Source organism: Chaetodon auriga, chromosome 24 (genome assembly GCF_051107435.1).
Source record: "Chaetodon auriga isolate fChaAug3 chromosome 24, fChaAug3.hap1, whole genome shotgun sequence".
NCBI lineage: Eukaryota > Metazoa > Chordata > Actinopteri > Chaetodontiformes > Chaetodontidae > Chaetodon > Chaetodon auriga.
The window spans coordinates 11,947,328-11,973,994 of NC_135097.1; the positions used below are offsets into that span (position 1 = coordinate 11,947,328).

The 26,667-nt window shown below is 45.7% G+C and overlaps 1 protein-coding gene across 4 annotated transcripts in view; it reads left to right on the forward strand.

The window, feature by feature from the left end:
• Nucleotides 1–868: 868 nt before the first annotated feature.
• plcb3 (phospholipase C, beta 3 (phosphatidylinositol-specific)) overlaps nt 869–26,667 on the forward strand; it is a 43,193-nt gene continuing 17,394 nt past the window's right edge. For 3 of the 4 annotated variants that reach the window (XR_013076641.1, XM_076725064.1, XM_076725067.1), the window contains exons 1-4: nt 869–1,410; nt 11,220–11,243; nt 12,456–12,542; nt 25,287–25,355. Coding sequence is in view for 3 of the 4 variants with exons in the window: in XM_076725064.1 (XP_076581179.1) it covers nt 1,312–1,410; nt 11,220–11,243; nt 12,456–12,542; nt 25,287–25,355 (279 nt within the window). In the remaining variant the exon portion in view is untranslated. The remainder of the gene's footprint in view (nt 1,411–11,219; nt 11,244–12,455; nt 12,543–25,286; nt 25,356–26,667) is intronic. The other variant, XM_076725066.1, reaches the window with a different exon arrangement.

The following is a 26,667-nucleotide window of genomic DNA, read 5'->3' on the forward strand; positions in this document are numbered from 1 at the left end:
GCATTTTCTTGTGGCCCCTCATCACACGCCTTATGTGAACATTACAGAGAAGGAGTTTTCCTCACTGATTCCAGATCTGTTCTGCTGAAGGCTGTAATACTCCACAGATTTTACACACCAAACTCAGTATAGACATAATGGGCAGTAACACGCTGTGAAACAGCTGTGTAATGTCCTCTGTGGCTTCAGAGGAGCTTTCCAAAGTGTTTCCAAAGCTCAGTTATGTCACCGGGGTTATCTTCTACTCCAAACAGAAAGCCTGTTTTACAAAGTGACAAAAGACAGGGATTTGCAAGGAACGGAGGGTTTAACGAAAGGCACCTCAGAGATGCACTGTGGGACGTGCGGGATCCAGCACTTTTTGGGGGCCTTGACTTGATACTCGGGACCAAAAGTCAGAATATCTGAGCCTCTGCTGCTTTGACTGTGATGATTGTTTGTTGTTTTTCTCACAAGTCCATCAACTTTATGAAGGTATGATGCAGCTTTGAGCATCTGGAGAGATCTGGATGAAGTGAGCACAAAACATGTAAACTTTTAGCAATGATCACCACCGTTAAGATGATCAGTGTTATTTCAGAAAAGCATTCACACCATGAGGTTCACATCAGTGCAGGCATACTGTAAATTTTAGGACACTCAGGCAGATCTGAATTAAAACACACCCCTTTTACCCCCACCCTCACTCATCTCTCATTCAACTCAGCGCTATCTGACGCCGTCCTTCTCCCTCTCTTCTCTGAATCGCCTCTTTTTTTTTTCTCCACAGAAAACATGCGGGGAGGAGAGGAGGAGGAGAAAAGAAGAAACGCGTCGGAGGCGTCAAGAGAGAGAGGAAGCGGAGAAAGTTGGTAGAGGCGCGAGAGGAGAGGAGAGGAGAGGAGAGGGGTCGAGCCGATGGGAGGAAGGAAGGAAAGGATCTTTCTGCGGGCTCAAGTGCGCGATTAAAGGATTCTGCGTAAAGAAACAAACACATGAATCAAAGGCTGTAATAAAGAGGAGCTGCAGGCGCGTCGCGGCGTGGACGCGGACAAGACAGCGCGTTCAAACAGCCAAGTTCTGTTCCTCTGTCTGGATTTTACTCCTCATGTTCCTCAGACTCTCCGTGAGGTTCAGCAACTTTTAAGGTCTGAAAAAAAACTTTCCCTCCCCTCGCTCCCCCCCACCCTCACCCCAAGTATCTATCTCCCCGGAAAGAGAAGAAGAAGCTGTTGGAAGTGGAGGAAGGACGAGCGTTTTGTTCCTCCCGAGGAGTCCAGCTCGAAGTAGCCCGGGTTTAGGCGTTGGCACCCGGGCAGGGAGTCCCTCGCCATGGCCGGGGCCAAGCCGGGAGTCCACGCGCTGCAGCTCAAACCCGTGTCCGTCCACGAAACGCTGAAGAAGGGGGGCAAGTTCATCAAATGGGACGAGGTGAGAGTGGTGTTTGACGTGGGTTTGGTTCGGGGCTGCTCTTGTGTGCGTCGCTGTTGAAGCAAAGTGAATCAGGTTGGTCAAGAAGTGCTCCTGATGTGATCGGCTCTGACTGAGAGACCAGACATGAGACATGACAGCCTGTTTGTGACAGTGGGCCCAATGTTGTGAAGTGACACACGAGGCTGGCGTGAGTGTGTGTGTGTGTGTGTGTGTCGGACAGATAGAACCACGGATCGTGTGTGTAGGTGGGGTGCAGGTGCGTGCATGACCCCTCAATCCAGCCCTGCACAGAAGCCCCACTATGATCTGCGAGTGTGTGTCAATCAGATACTCCAGTCGAAAATTCCCCCATAGTCGCCAGCAGGCAGCAGTGCTTGAATGTGTGTGTTGTGTTGGATTCTCGTCGAGCCGGTTTTCCTCGGGCTCAGGTTCAGTTCAGACGCCCTCTTTTCTCCACCTTTTGCTCCGATTTCTGTCTCTTCCTGTTCTTCCGCCAGCGCATAATAGGACAGGGCACCTGTCTGAGTGAAGTCGCCTCAGTTTGAGGGTCTGAAGCTGCAAATCACACTGAAATGTCAGCTTTTATAATTCACTTAAAACTTGATGAAAGTGTCCATTGTGGTTTTGCTTTCACTGACTCTTTAAATCATGCCAACAGAAAGGTTTGAATTATTTTTTTTCCGCTCTATTTTTCCTTCCGCGTATTTCTGCAGCGGCGTGTCTGGCAACCCTGACATGCGTCTGCCCGTGTCAGTGACCGGAATAATTATGTGTGTGTGTGTGTGTGTGTGTGTGTGTGTGTGTGTGTGTGTGTGTGTGTTGGAGTTTTCTGAGACAGTGCACGGCCGCCCTGCAATCCTCTCCACAGAAAAAGTAGGCGTGTGTGTGGCCATGTGTCTGAACGCCCATCAATGATTAACTGAGTTGCTGACTGATCTGGCTCTCACTGTAGACCTGTGTCTTCCATTTCGAATCTCCTGTCTTGAACTTACAGTACAGTTACATGCGTGTGTGTGTGTGTGTGTGTGTGTGTGTGTGCACGCACGTGTGGAATCTAGCAATGAAAGGTCCATAGTTCCAGCAAGGCTGATATCATAAGTGTACTTTGCAAATATGAGATCAGGTGTGGCATTGATACTTGTGCATACATACACACACACATGAATGCATGCAAAGAGAAATGGACAGCAGAGCGTCACACACATTGTAATGATGATGTGATGTGTGTGTGTGTGTGTGCCTGCCTGCCTGCATGTGTCTGGCCTCTGAAGAAGGGTCTTGTCACGCAAACAGTGAAGAGCATGTCCTTTTGATTTCCTTTCTTTCTCTGCCTCTCTCTTTCACACACTAACTCACTGTCTCTGTTTCTCTCTCAAAGGGAATTCCCAGGAAATGGTATGCTGGTGATTAAGTGTGTGAACACTCCAAAACATGTGCATGCTTTCCCCTTGTCCATCTTTCATTCCCTCTTCCCCTCTGTTTGCTGTTTTCCCACTAGAATCAACAAATGGATGATGTAGAATACATGGGGAGAGAGAGAGGACACCCTGGGATGTGGCGGAGAGGAGAGAGGGAGAAGAAAAATGGCAGTATTGGGGGACTAGATGTCAAAGGTGCTCCATTGCTAAACATCAGCACCACACATTGAGACCGTGGTTTAGATGGTGCGGATTCAATCTCAAACCAGTTAGTTTTCTCAGATTAAGTCTCAAGAACTCAAGTAAAAAGAGATGTTTCAGGGTTTAATCAGTGCAAGTTAATCAGCCAGTTTCGGGATCCTGATTCATAAGCTTCTATCAATTCTACAAAACTTCTAAAAGCAATCAGTCGCCCCGTGAGTTGTGACTACATAAATGGCAGAGCGCTGTGAGGTCAGTCAGTGAGGAGGAGGTGGTGTCATCCAGGTGATGCTGAAACAATCACTTATTTGATTGTTGATAAACAGAAAAGGAACTGTGAGCAGTTCTTAAACATCATTGATTGATCATAAACATTCTCTGGTTCCAGCCTTGCAAACGTGAGGATTCGCTGCTTCTCTCTCTTCTCTATCACTGCAAATTGAGTATCTGTCAGTGTTGAGCTCTGGGAAGTTGTTATTTTTATGGACTAAACTATTGATTGGTCAATCAATTGGTGATAAAAGGAACAGCGAGTTGCAGCCCCACAGTTATCCAGTTGTTATCCCGCTCAGTGACACAGGCTTCACATCGTCTAATAATCCTGTTTCCATTGTCACAAAAGTTGTGCCAAAGTTGTCAGAAACTCACTGAAGAAACCGCTTACTTCCCTGTTTGGTCCCAGGAGGCAATCCAGCAAAAAAAAGAAATAGGAACATAAAGGCAATTCGAATGAAGCATGACTCAATCTGGCTCTGTTGCACAGGAAACAAAGGAAACGTGCCCGAATGGTGCTGCTGGAATAACTGAACTACCAGTAGCAATCGGTTTTGTTCCCACAGTGAGTTGCATGGAATATATTAAGGTTAATATTTAAGATTTATCGATAAGCTGGACATGATGAGAAGTCCGGCTCGAGTCTCATAAAAGAGCTGCTCGTCTCAAAGAAGTGCTCCCAAGGTAGAGCTGAGGAATAATGGTCTTCTGGGGACACATGGTTTACTTTAGTGTCTGTCTGGGTTCTAACAGGGAAGCTGACCAACGGACCCCTCTCCCAAAAACTTAGTGTATTCTTTTAAGGCCTTTGCAAAGTGAGAAAAATTGTTAGGACACACACACACACATACACATACACATACACACAAACACAATGCCTGAGGGCAGTGCAGTGTGTTTACATGAAAACCCCTCTCCCACCCCCTTCCCCATCACTTTGTCCTCCCTCCACACGCCTCATTGCTTCTTCTTCTTCTTCTTCTTCTTCTTCTTCTTCTTCTTCTTCTTCTTCTTCTGTCTTTTTTCCTCGCACCCCTTCATCCTTCATCCTCACTTTTTCTTCCTTTTTCTCTCCAATCCTGCACACATCTGTCACTGAGCTGCTGCTGTCGTCTGCTGAAGGCCCATCAAGTGGCACACACACACGCAAACACACACACACACACACTGACTCATGCAGGGGGGGTGGGGGTGGGGGGGTGGAGGAGGAATGCATTCCAAATTGACCATCTTTCTTCTGTGTTTCAGTTTGTGTACACACGTGTGTGTGCGCGCGAGAGAGTGTGTGTGTGGTTGTTTTGTTCTGGGTGTGTGTGTTTCACGTTGAATGACTTCCTGTTCGAGCTTGTTGTAAGGCTCCAGAGCCAAACCATTTTCCTCCCTCCCTCCCTCCCTCCCTCCCTCCGTCTGCTGGTGCTCCGCCCTCTGCAGCCCGGCCACAATTCAATTTAACTGAATTCCGACTGGAATTCAGTTAAAATTCCTCCCAAACAACCAATTAAACAAACAGAGACAGACAGCTTGTCTACAGAGCAGCGCGGCTCACCGTGGAGGGCCTTGATGTGAGTCCTAAAAGTGCACAAACGTCAAAGAAATGATTGTCTTCAGGCAGAACATTTGCCTCCTTTTGCAGGTTGCTCCCAGCTTTCATTCAGCTGCTTTATATTTGCACCTGGTATTCAAATTCACTTCCACCGTGCCACTTTCCTCTACTTTATGTGGCTCTGCATGCATATTCTCTGAAACCAGGCAGTGTTTTGCTCAAACAAAGCCTTTATGTTAGGGTGCGAGCACTCCTTCGTGTTTTCCTTGGTCAGAGTCCCGTGGGAAAAGTGCACCGCTTTTGGAGTCGATTTGTTTATGTCCACATTGCACAATTAAGAAGTAAACCGAGGCTTATAAACAAAGTCACACGGGATCAGTAGTCGCCCATTAATTGGACAGAGTCTTGGGATCCTTTTGAGATTAGAGGTTTTGGCTCCAGTTCCATATGGCTATAACTGGAGCGACGCATGATGTGCCATAAAACGCTGCATTTCGAGGTTGCTTCCTGCAATCCTGGATTCTTTTGTCAGACCTTCCAGACCGCACCGCAGTTCACTTGGAGGAACTCAGACCTATAATACAGGCAACAGCTGAGGACGCCAAAGACACGTCAATGCAGCTGTTGTCCTCTGTGTTTATCAGTGCTGTGTTGTCAAACCAAACCGACTGCAGACACTTGTTGCCCTGCTCACAAATATCCTGACTAGGCATTTTTGGATTTCTTGTTTTCACCACCCGCATCTGCTTTAAAGACGCCCTCTTCAGTGCCTGCATGCAGGATTTCTGAGTGATCCACGCATGAAAGCTGAGAACAGCCAAATGTGGTTCTCAACAACCTTAGAATGTGGTTTGGATGATTTTCGGTGCCTCTGAGTTGATTTAAAGCTAAATGCTGCAGGTGCTAACGCAGGTTGTAAAAGGAACCGTTCAGTGCAGCAGCTGCTTAGCTTAGCATGAGGAGAGACGGCTCATTTTACAGCAACAATAACTCCCATTCTTCAAGCATGTGCATGGTCAATTGAAGACAAATCTCACTACTTATTCCGTTATATCTTGTTTTCTGGACATCAGGCGCTGACGTGTGTTTTATTCTAAAGCAGAGACACATTTTCTCAGCTGTTTCTGTGATGGACTGACTGTCTTTATTAGTTTTTTTGACTGACTTTTTTAATAGTTTTCCACAAAAATGTCTACTTTTCTCCCCAAATGTCTCTCCACCTCCACCATCTGCATTACTGTGCATTTCCCTTCAACTCTTGCTAAAAGAAAATGATTCAAACCATCAGCTGAACCTTGTTACGAAGTTCCTTCCTGTACATTTTGTCCCCTGCCTGTTGGGACTCGTCGAGCAGCTCCTTTTTGTCCTCTGCTTGGCTTTAGCTGATTTCTTAGTAAACACTTTATATCATGCCGTGGAATGTTTTTATGGTGCCACAGCACTGATAAAACAATATCCAGGGCAGCGGCCTCGAATGATCCTTGCTCTCCTGAAGTAAGATAAATAAGAAAGATATTTTCAGAACATCCTAACTGCATTATGTTGCGTCAGCCTTCACTGCCTCACTGGCTTTGTGATGTGTTGAAAGTCCTAACACAAGGCGAGATGGTTTCATAACGGCTTTGAAGGCATTTTACACCTGAGATGTTACAATATTCCAAACTTTAGAAACAGATCTGTTTTGTAAGCAGAGGCGTCGCGTCATCTCAGCCTTATTATGGCGTCCGCTTTAGTGGCAGCTGCTTTCAGAAAGTGGATGTTTGTGTGGTTTAGCATCAGACAGATGAACGGAAGCCACAAATTGTCATTATGTCATTATGAGATAGCGATGGGGTAAATGTTTAGGAGATGGAGAAAGAGGAGGAGGAAAGGCAGGCTTGTGTGAAGGTCTGACGCCATGCCGAGAAACACTGCTGACATCCTGACAGAGTGGTGAGAAACAAGGGAGGGATGGAGGGAGGGAGGGAGGTGGAAGGTCAACCACAGCCACATGTGAAGTGTGGGGCGGACATCTGGACGGCTCCATCTCTTCTCCTGCTCTTTCGCTCTGTTCAGACCTTTCCCTCCACCCACGATGTGTGTAACCTCGCTGTGTGTCTGTATCTCGTGTGTGATCTCTTCCCCATTCATTCTTGTCATCTTCCTATCAATCTCTCTTCCTCCTTCCATTAGTCTCCATCTGCTTCCTGTCCTCTTGGTTTTCGTTCCCTCTCCGTCCTCTTCTGTCTTTCTATCTGGCCTTCGGTTTTGATCTCTCCCTGAAAATATTTGCCTGTGAATTGTCTGCGTTTCAAGGCTTTGACAAGGCTGCAGTGTCTCAGCAGAGTTGCTACAGGTCTTGTTTGTCATCACGCGCTGAGTCGCTTTTTGTCGCTGTCATGTGAAAACCATGAATCTCCAAAACTTTTTGTGAAAAGTTGGAAAGAGAGGATCAAGCTTTTTCACGCAGCCCTACCACAGCAGAGGCTGTGGAGGACTTCAATGTGGGAGAATTTGATCCTGCTGACTCGGGGAGGAGGAGGAGGAGGAGGAGGAGAAGGCATCTGAGAAGAAATCTTGCCACTTTATTTAGCTTGATGAAACCTGTATACACTGGGGTACTGTTCAGTAGCTGGAACATGGCACTGCCACTGACTGGCAGGGTTTGTGGTTCATTTCCTGAGTAGATGTTGGATCAGATGAGGATTAAATGACCCCTGTGGGGAAATTAGGTGGTGCAGCACCTGTGGTAATAGGGCATATAGAGAGTGCTGAGAGTAGTCCAGTAAAATCACACTTGCAAAGAGCCTGACCCTCGAATGCATGTTTTCACAAATAAATCTACCATGACACTAAATATTAACTTGACTGACCTGCTCGTTTATATTCTGTTCTATAGCTTATTTTCCCTCCCTGGCCTCACCCCTCCCTCTTCCCTCTCCTCTCTGGTGGGTCCAAAGGTTACCTACTGTCATCAACTTTTACCATGTTGCCAAAGCAGCGGCTCAAACACACTCGCACTAAGTGCACAATGACCCTCTTTCTCACACACTCCCGGAAGCTGTCGCTGAACACACACACACACACACACAGACACACACAAAGCGCAGCAGACCAAAGGTGCACTCGGAGCAGCCGCTTTTATCAGTTTCTCGCTAATGGCTTTTGCCTGACATGCACTGTACAACACACACATGCATTTATTTAGACAGTATGTAGGCAGACTGACATTACATGGAGCTAGAAAAGGTGTGTGTTTGTCTTACTGCACGTGTATTCCCTTAGAGATTGTGATTTGTCAAGAGGGGCTCATTAGCTGGTGTTCATGTAAGACCTCAGACTCAGAGGGTGGTCCATGCACTTTGTGTGTGCGTGTGTGCGTTTGACATTACAGTCAGTTAATGAAGGTGTTTGTCAGAGGGTCAGGGCATCTGGAGGGGGTCTGGAGAAGCAGAAGTTGGCTTCAGTCAATTAAAGAGGAAAAAAGGAATCAAAGTGTCGGAGAAGAGCGTGAACTGAGGGGACGATTGGCGCAGAGAGAGGTAGATGGGAAAGAAGGAAAAGAAAGGAGGGATGCAAGGCTTTAGAGGGTTTCTACATCTGGCGGATAATTAGGGAGTGGGGTGAGGTACAATTATAAACCTACCACCCACTCAGACAGAAAACACACCATAGGGTGCATGTTTGTGGTAAGCAAGGTGTGCATGTGTGTGTGCAGGGCATGCACTAATGATTAGGATGCTAGGGCGCTTTTATAGAGGAGTCACAGTGACCTTGAACAGGAAATGGTGGACTAAGACAATAAATGATGTTCAGAGATATTCAGTTTATAATGATATAAAACAAGGGAAAGCAGCGAATCCTCACAAAAATCGCGTCTTTTCAAGCTGAATGTGTGCGCCATTTAAACAACGATCGAAAAAGAATGAAAAAGTGAGTAAGTTTGTGAATCTGCGTGGAGAGATTGAAAGAGTGGATGAATTATGAAAGAGAAACAGACAGAGAGCAGTGTGACAGATAAGCATGTATGTAAAGGCAGCGCTCGAAAGCAACTGCCAGGTATGTAAAACTCAGCTGGCGTGACACGCAAATATATCAGACCACAATGGTGTGTGTGTGTGTGTGTGTGTGTGTTTGTGTGTGTGTGTGTGTGTGTGTGTGTGTGCTCAGCCTCTTGTCTAGTGTGGCTTGAAGCTATGTGGGAGATGCTGTTATAATTGCTGGTCACATGAGCCCATAGATCACATTCCTATGGGTCAATGAGTGGATGTCGTTTGTGTGTCTGCTCCCAATGGAATTCCCCATCTAGTGGGTGTCGGTAGCTGGATATATGTCCAGTCGAGAAAGAAAAAAGAAAATAGAAAACGAGAATGAATGATGACAAAAACTGAGCCAATTGCCATTTAATGTGTCAACTGGTTAAACAAAATGAGCAAGAAAGGAGTTAAGAAGAATTATTATTGGTCTCATTCCTCCAGAGACCAGCGTGGCCAGCTGTAGCACTTTGTATATGAAACTTACGTCAATACACTCCGTGTGCTAACCAAAACCCCAGCTTTACATCCCATCTCGACACTATGAGCATCTCTGTGTTTTCTATTTTTACATGTTGACGCTTGATGAGGTGATTAATAAGGAATAGACCCTGTGTATGAATGAGAACACTGAGAAACATCCATTGATCTGTTGGTATTAAAGGGTGGTCCTGCAGCGTTACTGCAGCTATTGAGTTGTTGAAAGTGATATCATCACGCTGTAATGCAACAAGACATATGTGGTGACTTCTTTCTTAATGATAAGTTTGTCTCTTATCAATTTCAAATGCACTAGAACAGTGTTTCTCAACCGGTGGGTCCTGTTTTCAGTGGGTCGTGGGCCTTTGCCTGGGCAAAAAGAAATGTTAAAAAAAAAAAAATCCTGTGCTTTTATTTTGAAGGGGATATTTTTATGCAGCGGGGTGGCGTCTACTCATGTCGGGGCTTGTCATTAAGAGGTGATGGTGGGTCCCGACGCCAGACCAGTTGAGAACCACTGCACTAGTGTTGAATCTCAAGTGAGTCCTGAAGCACTGAGCGGGTATTTATCCAAGACCAAACATGTGGTATGAATGGGTCAAACTGGTGTTGAAAACCTATTTGTTATAACACAGTTAGCTCTGCGTTTATGGGTTAAAGTCATACTTCTTCCTCCTCTGTTTGTTTCTGCTGACTTCATGATCTTGATGGATGCTCTTCTCTCCCCTGTCCTCTGCTCTACTGTACACAGTTTGTCTGGATTGAATGAGTGTGTGCGAGGGCACCGTATACTCAGTTCTACTCAAGGAAGAATTGCTCGCTGCAAAATAGTCATGCCTTCCGTGATGTATTCATCCAACATGACAACAATCTGTTTTTTATAGATTGTAATGCGGCCTAGCAGGGGATATGGAGCTTGAAACAGCTGTAAAAATGTAACACGAGGTTTCTCATACTGCTCCACTTACAAGCTGTCAACACCGCTTTTAGATTTAAATCAGTCGAATGGTTGAATGGAAACTTCGCTGCTTTGGAGGATCCTTAATCTCTCTGACTTTGGGAGTAGAGTGGAGCACTTTCTAAAATGGATTAAAGTCAAATTTATCAGAGGAGCATGCACAATGTGCAAACACTGATCTCATTTGCCTCTGAGGCCCAAGCCAGGCATTATGATTTGCAGGAGATGCATTTAACAGGAGGCATGTTTGTCTGCGCATAAGGATGGAGGCTGGTTCTGTTTTCAGCACTTTGGGGAACATCAGGACCTTCCAGGCTGACTGTTTGCAGACTGTACCGTCTTCACCTTCTGTTATCTCTGAAAATCAAACCGAGCAGATGAAAGATAAACAAGCAGAAAGTGCACAATGAAGGCTGCAGCCTGCAAGTTAAAGAAGTGTTCAGTAAAAGAGAGCATCTGACAGCAGGTCACAGCCTTGAGATAGTAATCACAGCATGAAATTGGAGTTGTACAGTTTTCCACTGGTTGCAGTGAGTAAACACAGTTCACAAGTTCAGCCATTTGTAGCCCAGAGTCAGCTTCACATTTGAGGTTAAACTCAAAGTGAAGCTGTCATTCTGTTACTACGTACAGAGCAAAGCATCTCCTTGTTTCAGAGTAGTTTCCTAATCACCAAAGTCTTATTTCGGGACTCCCGCTTTTCAATTTACTACTGCTGCTGCTTCTTAAGGTCTCATGATGTGGTTAGATTTCATGCTCCTGACCTGTTTGTTTCTCTTTCTTTTCCAACCTTCACCCTTTCTTCTAATCCCACCATCCATCTTTGTGAAACTCCCCTCTCTCTCTCCTCCTCTCTGCTCCTTCGGTCATTATCCCAATCTAAACATCCACCTCTCCCGCTGACTCTCTGTCTCCGTTAGCCGACCTTGGAGCCTAAACTCAAGGTATGTTTAGTTCAAAATGTGCTAAGAATGTGCATTTCCTGGGAGTGGGACGCGAGTTAGAGCTAAGGAGACTTCTGTAGAGAATAGTTTTGGGAAGTACACTCACTCACTTTGTTGTGGTCAAGACGTAAGCAGCAAGCCTCACTAATGAACACGCTCTGGCTCATGTGCTTGTGCTGGGTGGGGTTACACGCCGGGCTCTTTCTTGGCCGGTGCAGTGACTCCTGAAATCATCATCAGTCATTTTTCTTTTTTCTGCCAGTGTCAGCCTCCATGCTAAGCTAAGCTAGCCTCGTAGGAACGTTCTCTGTTGGTTGCCAGGCAGATCTTTCTCTCTGCCTCATCTGACGGAGGTGATGATGCCGATATCGATGCTGATGATGACATGTGTGCATGAGTCATCGGTCACTGCCATAACAAATAAACTGGATCATCATCGTTGTTTCCCAGGATGTCTGGATGGTATGTTTGTCTGCTGGGCCAGAGTGCGGCCGCTGACCGCTGTAATTACACAGCCAGTAGCTGCATGTGTGTACGTGCGCGGTTGTGGCAATCTTTGCGCATGATTCCATAATGATGACGCTAATGACATGTTGATGTAGGCTTCCTGCGCCATCATTATGCTGCACATGAACGAGATCATCATGCTGGCCCAACTGCGTGGTTTCCAGCGTCGAAACAGCTGTCGCACGACGCAAGCAAACAATATCCCTGTCTGTCTGTCCACAATCCCATAATGGCAAGGCACCATAAAACAGCAGGTACAGCCACCCCAGCCATAAACAGCTATTTCATATCGCCCTCATATATTACGCCGAGACTTCTGTAAAGTAGAGAGCGGAGCTGCTGCATGGCTCTCCGATACACCAGAAGTTGTTTTCTTAAATACAACAAAGTAGGTCACATGGCCCCGCAAGGACCCCGCTGGACATAACAAGAAGACGAGTGGTATACAAGGTGACCAAGCAGAACCGAGCCCATGATTCATTTAGACTCATTTATTACTTTGAATAGAACAGTGTTATCGTGGCCATTAGAATTGATGGGCCTCTCAGAGCTTGAAGTACACCTTCTCTCTGCTTGCAGCCATGTGGAGTGTGTGTGTGTGTGTGTGTGTGTGTATGTATGTGTGTGTGTGTGTGTCTGAAGGAGAGGTGGATATTGTTGTTGCATGCTCATCCCTCTAACTTCTCTATTTCTGTTGTCGTGTAGGAGCCCAACAGCGGCCCCCCCACCCTGGTAACCCTGAAAGTTGACCCAGATGGATTCTTCCTCTACTGGACTGGAGGGTCCAACCTGGTGAGCCTCACACACACACACACACACACACACACACACACACACACAAACACATGCACACACACACTGGATGGTCTCAAACTAGGCCAGATGGACTGTTGCTCATCCCACAAAGTCTTCACAAAAACACACATGATCAAATACAAATATTCAGCAGCCCATAATGGATTTTTAATGCGCCAGCATGAGTGCCGAAGTGGACACTTATTTGTTTACTTTAACTCCGCCACTCCACTCCTTCGTCCTGTGCTCCGCTGTCTTTCTCGCGTGCTGTCTCTTGCTCCTCTCTCTTTGTGCCTCTTTGCCTCTTATCGTGGTTTTTAGCCGGTCCTTATCCGTCCATTAGCCCACACAAAATGGCTTTCATCAATTTGTCCTGTTCTTGTTTGCCTCCTCTTTCCTTCGTTCCTCCGTGTCCCTGATGTCTTTGTGGTCTTCAGCCTTTTAGCCCTGCATCGCATTCACTCCGCCCATCTGCACTTCCCAACAATCTCCCCCGAATCTCCCCTCCCTTCCATATATTTGGTGGCCGTGCTTAAGCCATTAGTTTAGTAATATTGGATTTGAGGCATTTAGCCGCCACAATGAGACAGAAACAACAGGCGGTGAATCAACAGGATGTAGAGATTTTGATTGTGGTCGTGTAGTGCAGATATATTAACGGCGTTCTATTTGAATATTCATTTTAATATCAAACGAGGCTGATGCTCATCTTGAGAAAGATTTTCATAAACAAATCCCACACGCACAGCAACCTCTCTGCTTTCATCTGTAGCTCTTATCTTGCTGTCATTCCCCCCATTCACATGTCCGTTTCATGCACGTATGTATGAAGTATCTGTGTGATGCTGGACAGGTCAGAACAATTTGCGAGGCGTCTTGAATCAAATGACACTTCAGAGCAGCTAAATGAACTCCCCCCTGCCCCCCCCCACCTCTTTCTATGTTTTTCCTCCTCTCTCACACACACACTGTCGCCCCTTTTATTTCTGGCTGTCTATTTATCCAATAGGCATGTATGGAATGACCTGTTGATTGCCAATATTGTCACTGTATTATGTCTGCATGTTTCGGAGTGTGTGTGTGTGTGTGTGTGTGTATGTATATATGTGTGTGTGGGCATATCTGGGCCAGAGCACACGTCACCCCGTCTTGTCTGCACGTGTGTCAGCATGTGTCCATGCACTCGCATAACAGACAGATGCTTTAAATACTCGTTTTATCCCGGCGACTCGCTTGCTCCTGCACATGCGCGTGTCCATGTGTTATTGAGATAATAGGCCGCTTGTCGCCTGAGGTGCAACTGTGACACTGTTCAGCGAGGAGTCACACCGTCCGTCATTAAATCTTCTCGTCGGGACGGTGAAGCCGCTCTGCGCAGAGACTGCAAACAGCCTCATAAAGACGCTGGACTTGAAAGGAGAGGCTCGTGTTCTTAAGATGAGCCTTTAAAACCCCTGTGAACGCCGTCGCACAAACGCAGCTGAAATATCTCCCGAGCCGCCCTTGATATGTTTGCTTACTCAGATCCAGCCATGCAAATGATTCATTTTCATGCGGCTGTGTCAGATTTTATCTTCAAACTAAAATAAGTCAAAGCAACTTCCGGCTGCTTCGCTGGAAAGGCGAGCCGTGCCAGCGCCACCTCATTTGCCTTATGAGCCACAATGTTTGGCTTTTCTTTCATTACTTACTTACTGCTTTTCGTCCTCGTTGTTGTTGGCACGACTGGGCTGGATTGTGGTTCCTGCTCTTACTTCAGTAGCGGGAATGCTGCTCGGTATTGGCCACGGCCACAAAAAAATGATATAGAACCGAAAACACCCAGACCACCCAGGCCAAATGCAGGGATATGTGGGTATTTAGACTCGCAGGGCCAGAGACTGGCAGTAATGATAGTTCATTTTCATTATTTGAATGTCCAGAAAGTTTCATGTTGCTGCTTTAAAGTGTTTTTTTGAACATAGATTAGTGTGTGGCCTGTTTCTTCAGGTCGAACGAAGCGTCTCTTCACTGTGAACACAAGCACACCTTCGTGTCAGATATGGACTGTGGCTTTGCAGAAGTCCTGTTTCAAAGTTGCGTTGTGGCTCCCCTGGAGATTTCCAACCGGAGCTGGAAAGAAAGAGGACACTGCAACACTTATTAATGAGAACAGTTAAATACGCTTTTACACAGATGACAAGGGTATTCTGGATGGAACCCATTTCTCTGAATAGAGGTACCCAAAATATTTGATCTCCAGTGCAGTTTTTATTTTTGCTGCTCTGCTTTTATTACTCTCGATGTCGAGTTTTCGGCCAAAGACGTCCAGGTTTTATATAAGGATTCTTTCCGCTCGGAGGTGATGGAGCTGTGTCTGCTCCGTGAAACGCAGGGTACCCGTGGTCAGTGAGTGGAACTGGAGCGGCCCCACTTAAAGTCATTTTTAGAATCCCAGCAAAGTCATGCAAGGATGTCCAAAAGTCTACAACCCAAAAATGTCACAAGCACTTTTTTTGCTCCACTTGAGAGGAGAGGATAGGAAGTTTCGCTTTCTTTATGAAGGTGAGAAGGATGCAGCACTGACATTCATTTTATGTAGGAAGGGCACAAATATGCATAAAAGCTCAGCCCCTGTGGATTTGAGGACTTTTTTTTAGCCCCAAATGTAACCACAGTTATTGAGGAAACCACATTGTTTTCATGAGGTAATGTAGGGTAACAGAATGATGTCATTTCCACAATTGCAATTCAGCATAACTTCAGAAATCATAATAATGATATTTACCTCTAAAAATCAGCCCTGTGAGATCTGCTTTGTGCCTTTGCTGTCAGATAAACGTATGGCGTGTCAGTGGAAACCTGTGATGACAGCTTGAAAATGCTGTCATCAATTTCTGCTTCGTCACACAACAAACAAGCCAGATGCCCAAATTAAAGGCGCTGTGCTTCTCTGAAGATGCACTTAAAGTAGATGTCTCAAGCGCCCAACGCTCATCTTGCAGATCTCAACAATGACTGAGCTGATTGGTTGATCCGACTCCAGTCAAGACCCCTGTGCATGTCCCCCAGCCTGGAGAAGCACCTTCCCCCATCGTTAGTCCTCGTCTCACCTTTTCTGTCCCACTTGTTTTACAACATTTCCTCTTTAAAATCTGCTTTATCTCATCCCTCCTTTGTATACCCACCTGACTCCGTATCCTCTCGCCTCCTCTCCAGGTGTTCCTCCTCATCCCGTTCCTCATCCCGTCCTCCTTCTCTCCTCCTCTTCACTTCTGTTTCGTGTCACCGTCCTCACAGGCCTCACTTTGTTTAGCGTGTTCCTTTAAATAACTCTATACTTTTTCCAGTGTTTCATTTGTCTCTGTCTCTTTCTTGACACCTTTCCTTTGGCACAACATCCCCCTCCTTTTCTCGAGAACAGTATTCTTCCTGCTCAACGGGTATTTTCTTTTTCCATCCTTCTATAATAATCTTTGACATCTCTCTCTCTTCCTCTCAACCCCGTCCTTCATCCTTTCTCTCAGTTAGCTCACTCTCTCCGTCTTTGTGTAATGTTCAGTTCGGCTTACAAGACCTCTGACATGTGTGTGTGTATGTGTGTGCTCAGGGCCCAGAATTTCCCATAATGCTTGACTCATGGGCGATAACAACCAACTGTTGCTGACAGACACACACACACACACACACACACACTCACAGTGGCTTGGCAGTGAAACGAGACACACCCCACCATGCACCAGTCTGTTTTTCTTTCCCTTTCACTCACTCGCTGTCCTTTATTCCTTCATGTCTTTCCATCCCAGACTTTTAAAATCTGTCTACTGTTTGCACTTTGAGATAAAATTGTCATTAACGTGATCAGTAACAATTTTTTACATCAGAGAGTTCCCTTTATTTAGCTGAAGGACATCTAAATAAAGGGAACTCTATGATTTATAGCAGTTGTTATTCCTTGGGTGTTCTGCAGGCATAAATCGAGGAGGGCACACGGGTTGAATTTTGTAAAAATATTTAAAAGTAATGATAGCGGGACTGGGTAGCATAACACACAGGCCTCGCCAGATGTTTGCGTAGCATGGTCGATGCTGTTTGATCTAGGAGAGATACACTCCCACGCTGCTAATTCATACAGTCCAAAGGAAGGTTTGTTCCAAGTGGCCACTTTAATTAAACAGCGCATATTTCCCCAGTTTCCAAGCTTCAGGAGTCCAGAATAAATGTGCTTTAGACGGCAGGATCCCGCCTGATGAAGGAGCTGCAGCAGTATTCCCTTCATAAGCAGTTTTTAATGCCAGCCTGTCCAGAAAATACTGAACAGTAAGGTCTATTATTTCCTTTGTTTGGGACCTGTTGTAACCCTTTCAGTGACCTCTAAGGGCCCATGCTACCCAGTTTGGAAACCAGCTCCCAGTATATCCTCAGTGCTGGTTGGTGGATCGAGTCTGGCTGAGGCTAAAAGCTGAACGCAAAGCGCATGCCAGTGGCTGAGGGTTACACAAGATCACATGCACATCCCAAATCCACACATCTGTTACAACATATGCTCACAGCCTCCTGCTAATCTTGCCGTGTGTGTCTTTTTTTTTTTCCCCGTCCTCTGGCCAAACTCTCCTCCGCCTCCTCTTTACACTTGCAACCTAAATTAGATGTTTTAGGTATTAAACAGATTGTCGGAGGTAAAATAACAGAAAGGTTGAGACAGATGGAAGAGTGCGGTGAAAAGGGTTCTCCTCAGAAGCTCAGATGGAGCTAAAACTAGAGCCGTCGATCATTTCACTCCGACACGTTGATTAAAGAAACTGGCCTTTGTGGAGAGAACAGCTCCAGTGGCGACCGAGAGTCTTCAAAATGTGCATAAAAACCGCTCGTGCATCATTTTCCACTTGTGCACACACTGAAGCATTTTGCCGTGACTTTTGGTCACCATCTTCATCTTTTCCTTGAGTTTGTCACCCAGGCTGCAGCCCTGTTGTGGATCTTGCTGTTAGACGTTGTGACAGCATAATATTTTGGCCTGTTTGAGCTCCATGTGCCGAGGTACCCTTGAGCACTGAGGAGTAAAAGATGTTGTTAAGGTTAGAATCTACACTCAGTTTCAACATTTGGTTCATTTTGTGGCCGTTGTCAGCGGCCCTGTCCTGCAGACTGTAGTGCTACTGTATGGCTACAGCGTGTAAAGCCTGCTCTCCCGCTGCACAGCCAAACCAGACCAGGTATTATTAATGGCACCTCGTTTGCCTGTTTAAGAACATTTCTGCAATCATTTTCCACTCTGCCGTTGCCAGCGCAGATGATTTGTCAGCTACATTGCGCCGTCCAATAAACGAGCGGGGCCGTTTGATTTAGCGTCTCCGAGCCGATCCTGGCCGAGCGCAGCCTCACCTGCCACAGCGGGATGAGTTGAGATGCACCTGGCATGGCGGCTAATCCTCCCCCCTCCCTCCTCCTGCCCTCCTCTGTTTTACTTTGGCTATCTCTCCCTTCTCACTTCTGCTGCTGGATCTTACCCTGTTTCTACACAGCTAATCCACCTTCAATTTGTCTTCCACCCCCTGCTTTCACTTCCCCGTGCCTCTTTGCCTCGGGGCAGCTGGTAGCCATCAGAGAGATGAGGCAAAAGCTGTTCCTCTAATATAAACTGAAGGATGACATTTCCTCCCTCTCTGCTCTCCATCTTTTCTTGCTCTTTGTGTTCCACCGCTCCGTTTTCTCTCCCTCTCTCCCTCCGCTCCCTTCCTCTTCATCTCATCCATGCATTTTCTCACGTGGTCCCCTCCTACCAGTTATTGCTCCTTAATTTGTTGCAACAACACTTCTAATCTCCCTCATTCACTCTCTTGGCGTGAGAAAGTGGGCAGGAAGTTACTCAGACATGGAGATGGGGGTTCTGGGGAATTTCGTTGCCCTCTCTTCCCACTCCTCCACATTTCCCCTTTTCCCCGAATTCCCCTCTCTATCTCTCTCTCTCTCTCTCTCTCTCTCTCTCCCTCTCTCCCTCTCTCTCTCCCCCTCCCCCTCCGTTCGTCCTCCTGCCTTTCCTTCCCGCCTCCTTCTTTGACCTGTGTAGGTCATGTCAATCACACCTGGGCATTTAGACGTCTGCCCCCAGGGATGTAATTGAGTTGCCACAGAACTCCAATTGAGCCTGTAATGGTGTGGAATTGATTTCACATACTTTGACCAGATTGGGGAACACACACAGCAACCACAAACACTTATTCTAGTGTGTCAGGTGTTACCTGTGATGGGAATTTAACCAACACCCCCTGTGGGGCGGCTGCTCCAGTCTCACCACATACTTACTGGAGGTGCCAAAGTGATTTGAGCCGTGTCAGTCCAATGTGAGCAAAAGCCTGCATCATCATGTGTTAAGAATCTAGGTGGAAAAAACATCAGTTAATGGCTTCCTGGGCTGACTTTGTTACCGTTGACCAGAGGCAAGCTAGCCGTTGCTCCCCTTTTTAAAAATCTCTATGCTAAGCTAAGCTAACCATCACCTGGTTGTAGCTTTGTACTGACCAGACATGAGAGTGGTATCAGTCTTCTCATCTAACTCTCAGCAAAAAAAACGACAAGCTGAACTACTCCTTTAATAGAGAAAGCGTCAGCTGACACCTTCAAATGGCTTGTTTCTTCTAACCAATGCCAAATTCTTCAATATACAGTTTCACAATGATGATAATAAAACACAGAAAAGCCACCACTGATGCTGGTTTTGTGTGTGTGTGTGTGTGTGTGTGTGTGTGTGTGTGTGTGTGTGTGTGTGTGTGTGTGTGTGTAAATGAGCCTGCTGAATTGTTGTTAGAATGATTGTTGGCAGGTATAAGTAGAAATCTAATAGAGATTATCTTCCTGGCTCAAGTCAAACATCCAGAAGGAATTAACTTGGAACAAGGGGTTTACATAACACACACACACACACACACACACACACACACACACACACACACACACAGGCGTGCAGGGGGTCATTTTTACACACACGCACACGCCCGTTGAGCGGTTGGCAGGGGAAGTTGAGTATGTCAGTTGATAATGTGACCTCTTCCTCTCTCTTTCTCCTCTCTTCTGGTTTCTTTGCTTCACTCAGTCACATGTTTTATTTTCTGTTGACATTATCTGTTTCTGCACATGGCAGAGGTCTCTTCATTTTCACTTTCTCTCTCCCTTGCACACACACACACACACACACACACACACACACACACACACACAGACGCACCACGGACATTAATCCCTTCACTGCATGAAGAAGTGCGGTGGTATCGATTCCATTGTCTGCGCAGATGCTTCCTCTAAAATGTGTGTTTCTGTGTGAGGATTTGTCCACGACATAGCACCTTGCTAATCTCCCTGCTTAGCTAATGAAACTGCCACCGTGTGCGTATGAGCGGCTTAGAAATTCAACTGTGAAGGATAATTCTGGTTTATTACAACTTGAATCTTAGTGAAGGAAAAACCTGGAAAGTGAATAAAAGAGTTAGACGACCTGTTTAAAACATCCATCACAGCTCGCAGCGAACTCTCTGGGTCAGCTTTTGACCCGCTGTTTGTCATAGTTTTCCTGTGCAGTGAGGGATTATTACTAACATGTGCGCCCTGTCGTACTTTGTTTTAGCAATGTCGGCGTGTTTCCACATCTCAGCTATTTAAATACTATCATAACTGAGATAATGTCTCAAACTGCAAAGATGAGACAGAAGTTATTGCTTTCTTCCTGAGGGATAGATGAGTGGATCTGTGCCACTCTCACATCTGTATGCTTAGCATGAAGCTGCAGCTTGCAGGAAATTAGCATAGCTTAGCATAAAGACAGAGAAACAGGGAGAAAAAGCTAGCCTGGCTCAGTCCAAAGGTTGGTTTTCTTATTGATCTCACCTCTCACCTCCTCTGGTATCTCTATCCCTTTCCTCTCCACTCTTGTGCATTTATGAAGTAACATTACTGACAATTAACGTTTGCGGCTTCCTGTCTTCATGCTATGCTAAGCTAAGCTAATTGCTTTCTTGCTCTAGTTTCATATTTAGTGGACAAATATATAGAATTTGTCATACAAACACACACACACACACACACACACGCACAGAGAACTTAACGTTCTTCTTTTCATGTTTTGTCTTCCTCTGTGTGTGCGTGTGTGTTCACCCCCACTGATCTATGTGTGTTTGTGTTTTGTGGAAGATTTATGATTGCTCGCAACTATTTTCATTTTGTGTGAGTTTTTGATTGTGTGTGTGTGTGTGTGTGTGTGTGTGTGTGTGTGTGTGTGTGTGTGTGTGTGTTTGGCCCAGTTCTGTCTGTATTTATTTGTGCTTTGAGACATTTGGTATTTAGTGTTGTTTATGTGTGTTTTCATTTTATTGATGTTGAACTTTGTTTTTGCTTTTGCTCTCATAAATGATGTTTTTCCTTCCTCGTACATTTGGGCTTCATTTCCCTTTCATGTTTTATTGCTTCTTTGTTCTCTTTCCATCCTTCCAGCACTTCTTCTTCATCTTCTTCTTCTTCTCCTTCTCTGTGTAGATTCTAATATTTCACTGATTACAAACCGTTCCGGGTCGGTCTATCAGCTAAGTGGCCAAAATGTTTACTCTCTTCATTTTCTCCTTCTCCAGACCACAGAAATATGAAACAGCTAAGTGAGGAGAGCGGAGAGCAAGAAACAGATAAAGGAGGGAGTGATAGTGGAGGAGGGGTTTTATCTCTTTGATATACAGAGGAAATATTACGGGGTGACACAGAGACAGAGTTACAGAGCCGTCTCATGCTTCACAGGGGTTTTAAGTGTTCCTCGCTGTCTCTGTCTCCAAACACCTTGCCAACTCTCCCGTCGTGGCCATAAAACAGTTTGAAAGTCTCTTTGTTCTACTTCTCCGACGTTCCCCTGTCCTTTAAAGTCTTCTTCTGTCAAGCCTACATCTCCTCTGCCCCGCACTGATTGGCCGCTTGGGCCGCAGCCAAGCTGTAGAGGGTGGAGGCGTAAGCTGTCCTGGCACTGTGTTCATTGGTGTGTATGTGTGCGTGTGTTCAGGAGGATCAGTTTCCTACATGCCGTCATCATGTGCCATTTGATAGGAGCCGTGATTGGTCATTCGAGACATATTTAGCCGCGATGATCTTTCAAACGGGCACGCAGGCGCGTCACAGGAAAGGAGCGGCCATCTCTTGATTGTTTAGTTGCCCTTTCAGATTTTTCTAATCTTAAGAAAATGAATGGGGGAGAGTGGCAGGAGGGAGGAGGGAGGAGGGAGGAGGGGAAGTGAAAAGTCAATCTGCAGAATCAAGGAAGGAAAGGAATAAGCAGACAAAGGCCGAATCAAATCACTTTAACATTTACTGTACTTGTATTGAGAGCCTAAATATAGACTAACCTACTAACTATTGTTGCATCAATGCCTCCCATGCACGCAGCTGCAGCACAACACAGAGGAGACCATGAGAGTACAGTGAAAGAAATTCTCATTTTATTGAAGTAATAGTTTGACACTGTGGGAAGCACTTATTTGCCAGAGGGTCAGATGAGAAGATCAATAGCACTCACATCAGTCCAAGAGATATCAGGCTACAGCCAGCAACCGGCTAGCTTAACATAAAGACTGGAAACAGGGATACAGCTAGCCTGGCTTTCTGACAGCAACACAATCTGCCTAATGGCACCTCTAAAGCTCACTCATTGTATTGTTTTGTTTAAAGACAAGTTGTGGTTTTATGTGGGGTTGTTTCTGGACTGTTTCTCGGTCAGGTGCAGTGACTTTTAGGGAAACCTCCAATTGTCTTTTTTATACTTGAGGAGAGCTCCTGAAGTGTCAACAGGAAGATTTTGTTATCGTCAGACAGGACCAGGTTATCTGTTTCCATCACATTCAGTGCTTCTGTGGTCAATAGCAGGAAGAAATCAATCTAATCTAAAACATTCAACAGTAATAGTGTCAGAATTGCTTCCTTTGGACCAAGATGATTTTACATAATCTGAGCCGGCAGGCAGAGCGACACTTCACACAGGAGTTCAGTCAATTAAGGGAACTTAATCGTATCATTTTGCATCTTAACAGTACAATACAAAAGGTATTTGCTTTTTGCCCGTGGCCCACCACTGATTTTCAGTGTTGGCCCTCCAAGGGAAGAAGTTTGGGCACCTCTGCTCTAAACTGGACGAAATAGACCAGACTGCTCCGCTGCAGCACATGTTTTGCTTTGAAGAAAGGGTGCCGCTCAGTTTTTCTCAGTCAGCTGCGTGCAAGTAATCATCAGCCGAGTGCAACAAGTTCACACTGTTCTTTAGAAGGGATGTGGGAGTGCATCCTGGGAAATGAAGGAAATCACCATCTGAGGCAGAAGTACACGAGGCAGGCTCAGGGAAAGTTCTTCAGTCCACCAAAAACGGTAAATTAAAGTAAATTGTAGCACTTTATCACAACATGACTCCTGGAAAACTCTCACCCGGACTCATTTGGAGCAATAACGAGCCTGCAGCCGAGTCTGAAGTGATAAATGGCGTGAGCTGTGTTTGGGCTTCACAGCGAGAGATGAATGGAGCGCTACAGCTGCCTCGACTAGCTAAATATTACACACTGAAACACACAGATACACGCAGGCTAACTGAGCAGAAGGCCGGAATATGTTAGGAATGTCCTCTCCGAGATGACCGACCTTCACACGTACACACTCGCCACGTTGTGCGCTTGGATGCACAGCGATGTGCAAAAACGCACACATTTCACATCGCGTTCACACACTTTTCTGATCACACGCTGCCTCATTTGTACTCCTCTTGAGTGAAGACTTTGCTCACACTCCTGTGTCACAGACGTCTGATGTGTGCTGACTCACGGGCCTTTTCCATACACACATGCACACGCCTACACGCACACTCACATACACCCTGTCTTGCTCAACAGGTTAGGGTGTTTCACAAGTTGAGACCTGCATGTTGAGGACATGCTTGTCTGTATATTGCTGCGAGTGTGTGTGTGTGTGTTGAGTGTGTGTGTTTTACATTACTAGCCAGTGAGAAAATGCTAACTGTCAAAGAAACACACATGCACACAGGCGACAGACAAAGTTGTAGTCTCATTACTGTGGTCTCCAAGGAGTCACCGTGGCAGTAGCAGAATGAAACCACGGCCTGTGGGACAGTAGGTTGTGTGTGTGTGTGTGTGTGTGTGTGTGTGTGTGTGTGTGTGTGTGTGTGTGTGTGTGTCCTACAGACCCAGAAGCGGTTTATTCCCCCAGGAAGTGAGTTATTCTCCACAGGCCAATCAGAGGACAAAGTCTGAGACAGAGTTTAATTCAGTTGGTCCAACACTTCTGACCTTTATTACTGGCAGCCAATCCCAGAGGAGCGGACAGCCTGCAGGGCGATGACATCACAGCCAGAGCGAAGTAATGAAAGGAGGAATGAGGAAAACATGAGTTTCAGTGCTCAGCTCAGGATAGTGACTTTATGAGTTTGTTGTTATTTTTGTAAAGGAAAACGGGGAACAGTCACAGATTCAGACAAAGAATAACAAGAAGGGAGACACAAACATTTGATGGTTTTTCATTAATGAGACGTCTCAGGATAGAGCAGAAGAAGTGCGCTCAATCCCAAAAGCCACACAGAGATGAGGAGAAAGATGAGGAGAAAAGGAAGATGCAAGATGAGTGACACAGATGGAGTAAGCTCGGGGAATGAGCGCGGGCCTAAACAAATATTTACAGTGCGTCCTCCTCTCTGTTTATGGCTGGGTTTATGACCTCACTCTCCTCCTCCTGCCCATCCCTTGCCATTTTGGTCTCTTGCTTCAATCTTCACCTCACAGACCACACTGTCCTCTCTAGTCATTATGGAGTACAACTCTGTTTATCTCTTCTCTCTCTCTCTCTGTTTTTCCTGTTTGCATGTGCATTCATGCATAAATATGTGTATATGTGCTGCAGCATCAGGCATGCAAATCCACTCCAAAGATATGTCTGAGTTCTCCAAAAGGTCTCTCTAAATATGTGTCTCTGTCTCACACAAACACACACACAGAGTTCATGTGTCAGCGGTTGTGTTTTATGTCTAGGGTAGTGCAGCAGTTTGCTAAAAGATAGCAGATAGATACGCCACCGTAGTCCGTAAACATACTTGCCCCCTTATCGGTTTAAGTGCATTTCCTGTTCACTCATTTCGTAAACGTTTCATTAATTATCCGTCCTCTGGCCTGAGGGAAACAGCCTCCAGTTCAGTCTCATGCAAACAGAGTCTGCAGCTGTGGGCTGTGCAGCGCTGCTTCGAGCTAAATGCTAACATCAGCCTGCTGACAATGCCAACAAGCTATGTTTACCATCTTAGTTGAATGTGTCAGCGTGCTAACATTAGCTAATTAGCACTTGTCACACAGTACAGCTGAGGCTGGCGGGAATCTTTTTAGTTTTGTAGGTATTTGGTTAAAATTTCATCAAATGATGGCAGTATATGGAAAGTTAAGGGATCACAGAAACTGATTGCAGTTCTTCCTGAGGGACACATCAAAGTCTGCACAAACTTTCGTGGCAAACCATCCTCTAGTTATCGAGATACTCCAGCCTGGATAAAAGTGGTGGATGGATCAACCGGTCAACATTACCACCCCTGGAACAGCAACCCTAACGTGGCCAAAAGATGATGTCCATAACATTTTAAAAAAGCAGATGAATAATATACCAGTTAGGTAGCAATTAGGCGTCCTGATGCTCATGTTGAATTTCTGTCTTGCACACACTCGTCTACTCACCAAATGACTGTCTGTCTTTTAGGAGGTGGAGATTCTGGACATGAGCACCATCAGGGACACCAGAACAGGAAAATACGCCAAACAACCAAAGGTTGGTAAAGTGTGTATGTGTGTGTTTGTATACTCTCTTGTCTCTGCTATCAATAGCAGCTGTCATGGATGGCAGAGGCCCTGCTGCTGTGTTTTGACCTATGCCACTGCTGGTCTGTGGTCTTGTGAATGTACCCTCGTGCACCCTTGTGCTGAGCTCTCCTCATCTGGACTACTTAATTGGTTCAAATGTGAGCAAGACAGACAAAGAAGCTGTCACCTCCTGCTGCTGATGACTCCGTCCTGTGACCAGAAATGAGATGCTCAAGTACGACTGTCACCAAAAGATGTGTGTGTGTGTGTGTGTCCACTGCATGCGTGTGTTTCCTCTCTCAGCTGATGGTGCAAAGGTGACAGAACGCTAATGAGCCTGCTGACAGATGGACCATCAGACAGGAAGTGATATAACCAGCGACTGTTGATGAGGAAGTCATTGTGTAAGAACGTAGATCTGGCCGACTGAGACACTGATATATTAGTGGTAAACAGTTCAAACATATGGATGTGTTGATAGGCTAAGACTCATGGCTGCACTGCATCACTGGTCAATATGTTGCAGCATTTTACATTATTACTTTAAATGAATCTGCAAGTAAAGCAATGAACACTAAAATTTGGTTCTGCTTTTAATCAGCATGCAAGGGGAGATGCCTGCTCTGGGTGACATTTAGGGATGTTGTGTAAAAAGTGAATTTTGTGGTAGTTATGTGGTAACGACGTACCCTTAAGACTGCTGAGTAACGTCATAATATGCTGTTAAGTTCAGTTTGCCCAGGTTTTAAGATAATCTGTCTGCGATAAACCACCTGTACGCTACCTGCCCAGCACTTAACAGCACACACACACAGGTGGTGACTGGCTGGTGAACATGGTGGAGCATTTAGAAGCTAAACAGTTAATGGAGACCGACACAGAGCTCAAAAGGACCGTGAATGCTAGCCTTAGGAACACGACTCCACATGAGGCTAATGTTGCTCCCTATGTGCTGGATGTGTAAATAAGTTTTCCACATGAGCTTTATAAGATGATGATATATCAATGTTGTATTTACAGCTTGTTGAGAAAAAATGTTCAACAGCATTTTTATCTAGAGGCATTGTTCCTGTTGCTCTGGAACATCACAGAACACACTGTCAGCTGTTTTACGAGGACTATTTCTTTGATAGAAAGTAGTTCCAAAGAAAACTGTTAATAGCGAGGTCTGTGGATTGTCTTAACGAACATGTTGACATTGTTTTTTCCTCATTTGTGCGAACTGGTCCTTTAAACCCTCGCTCGCTGCTTAATGACGACGTACATTTTGTGCACTGCTT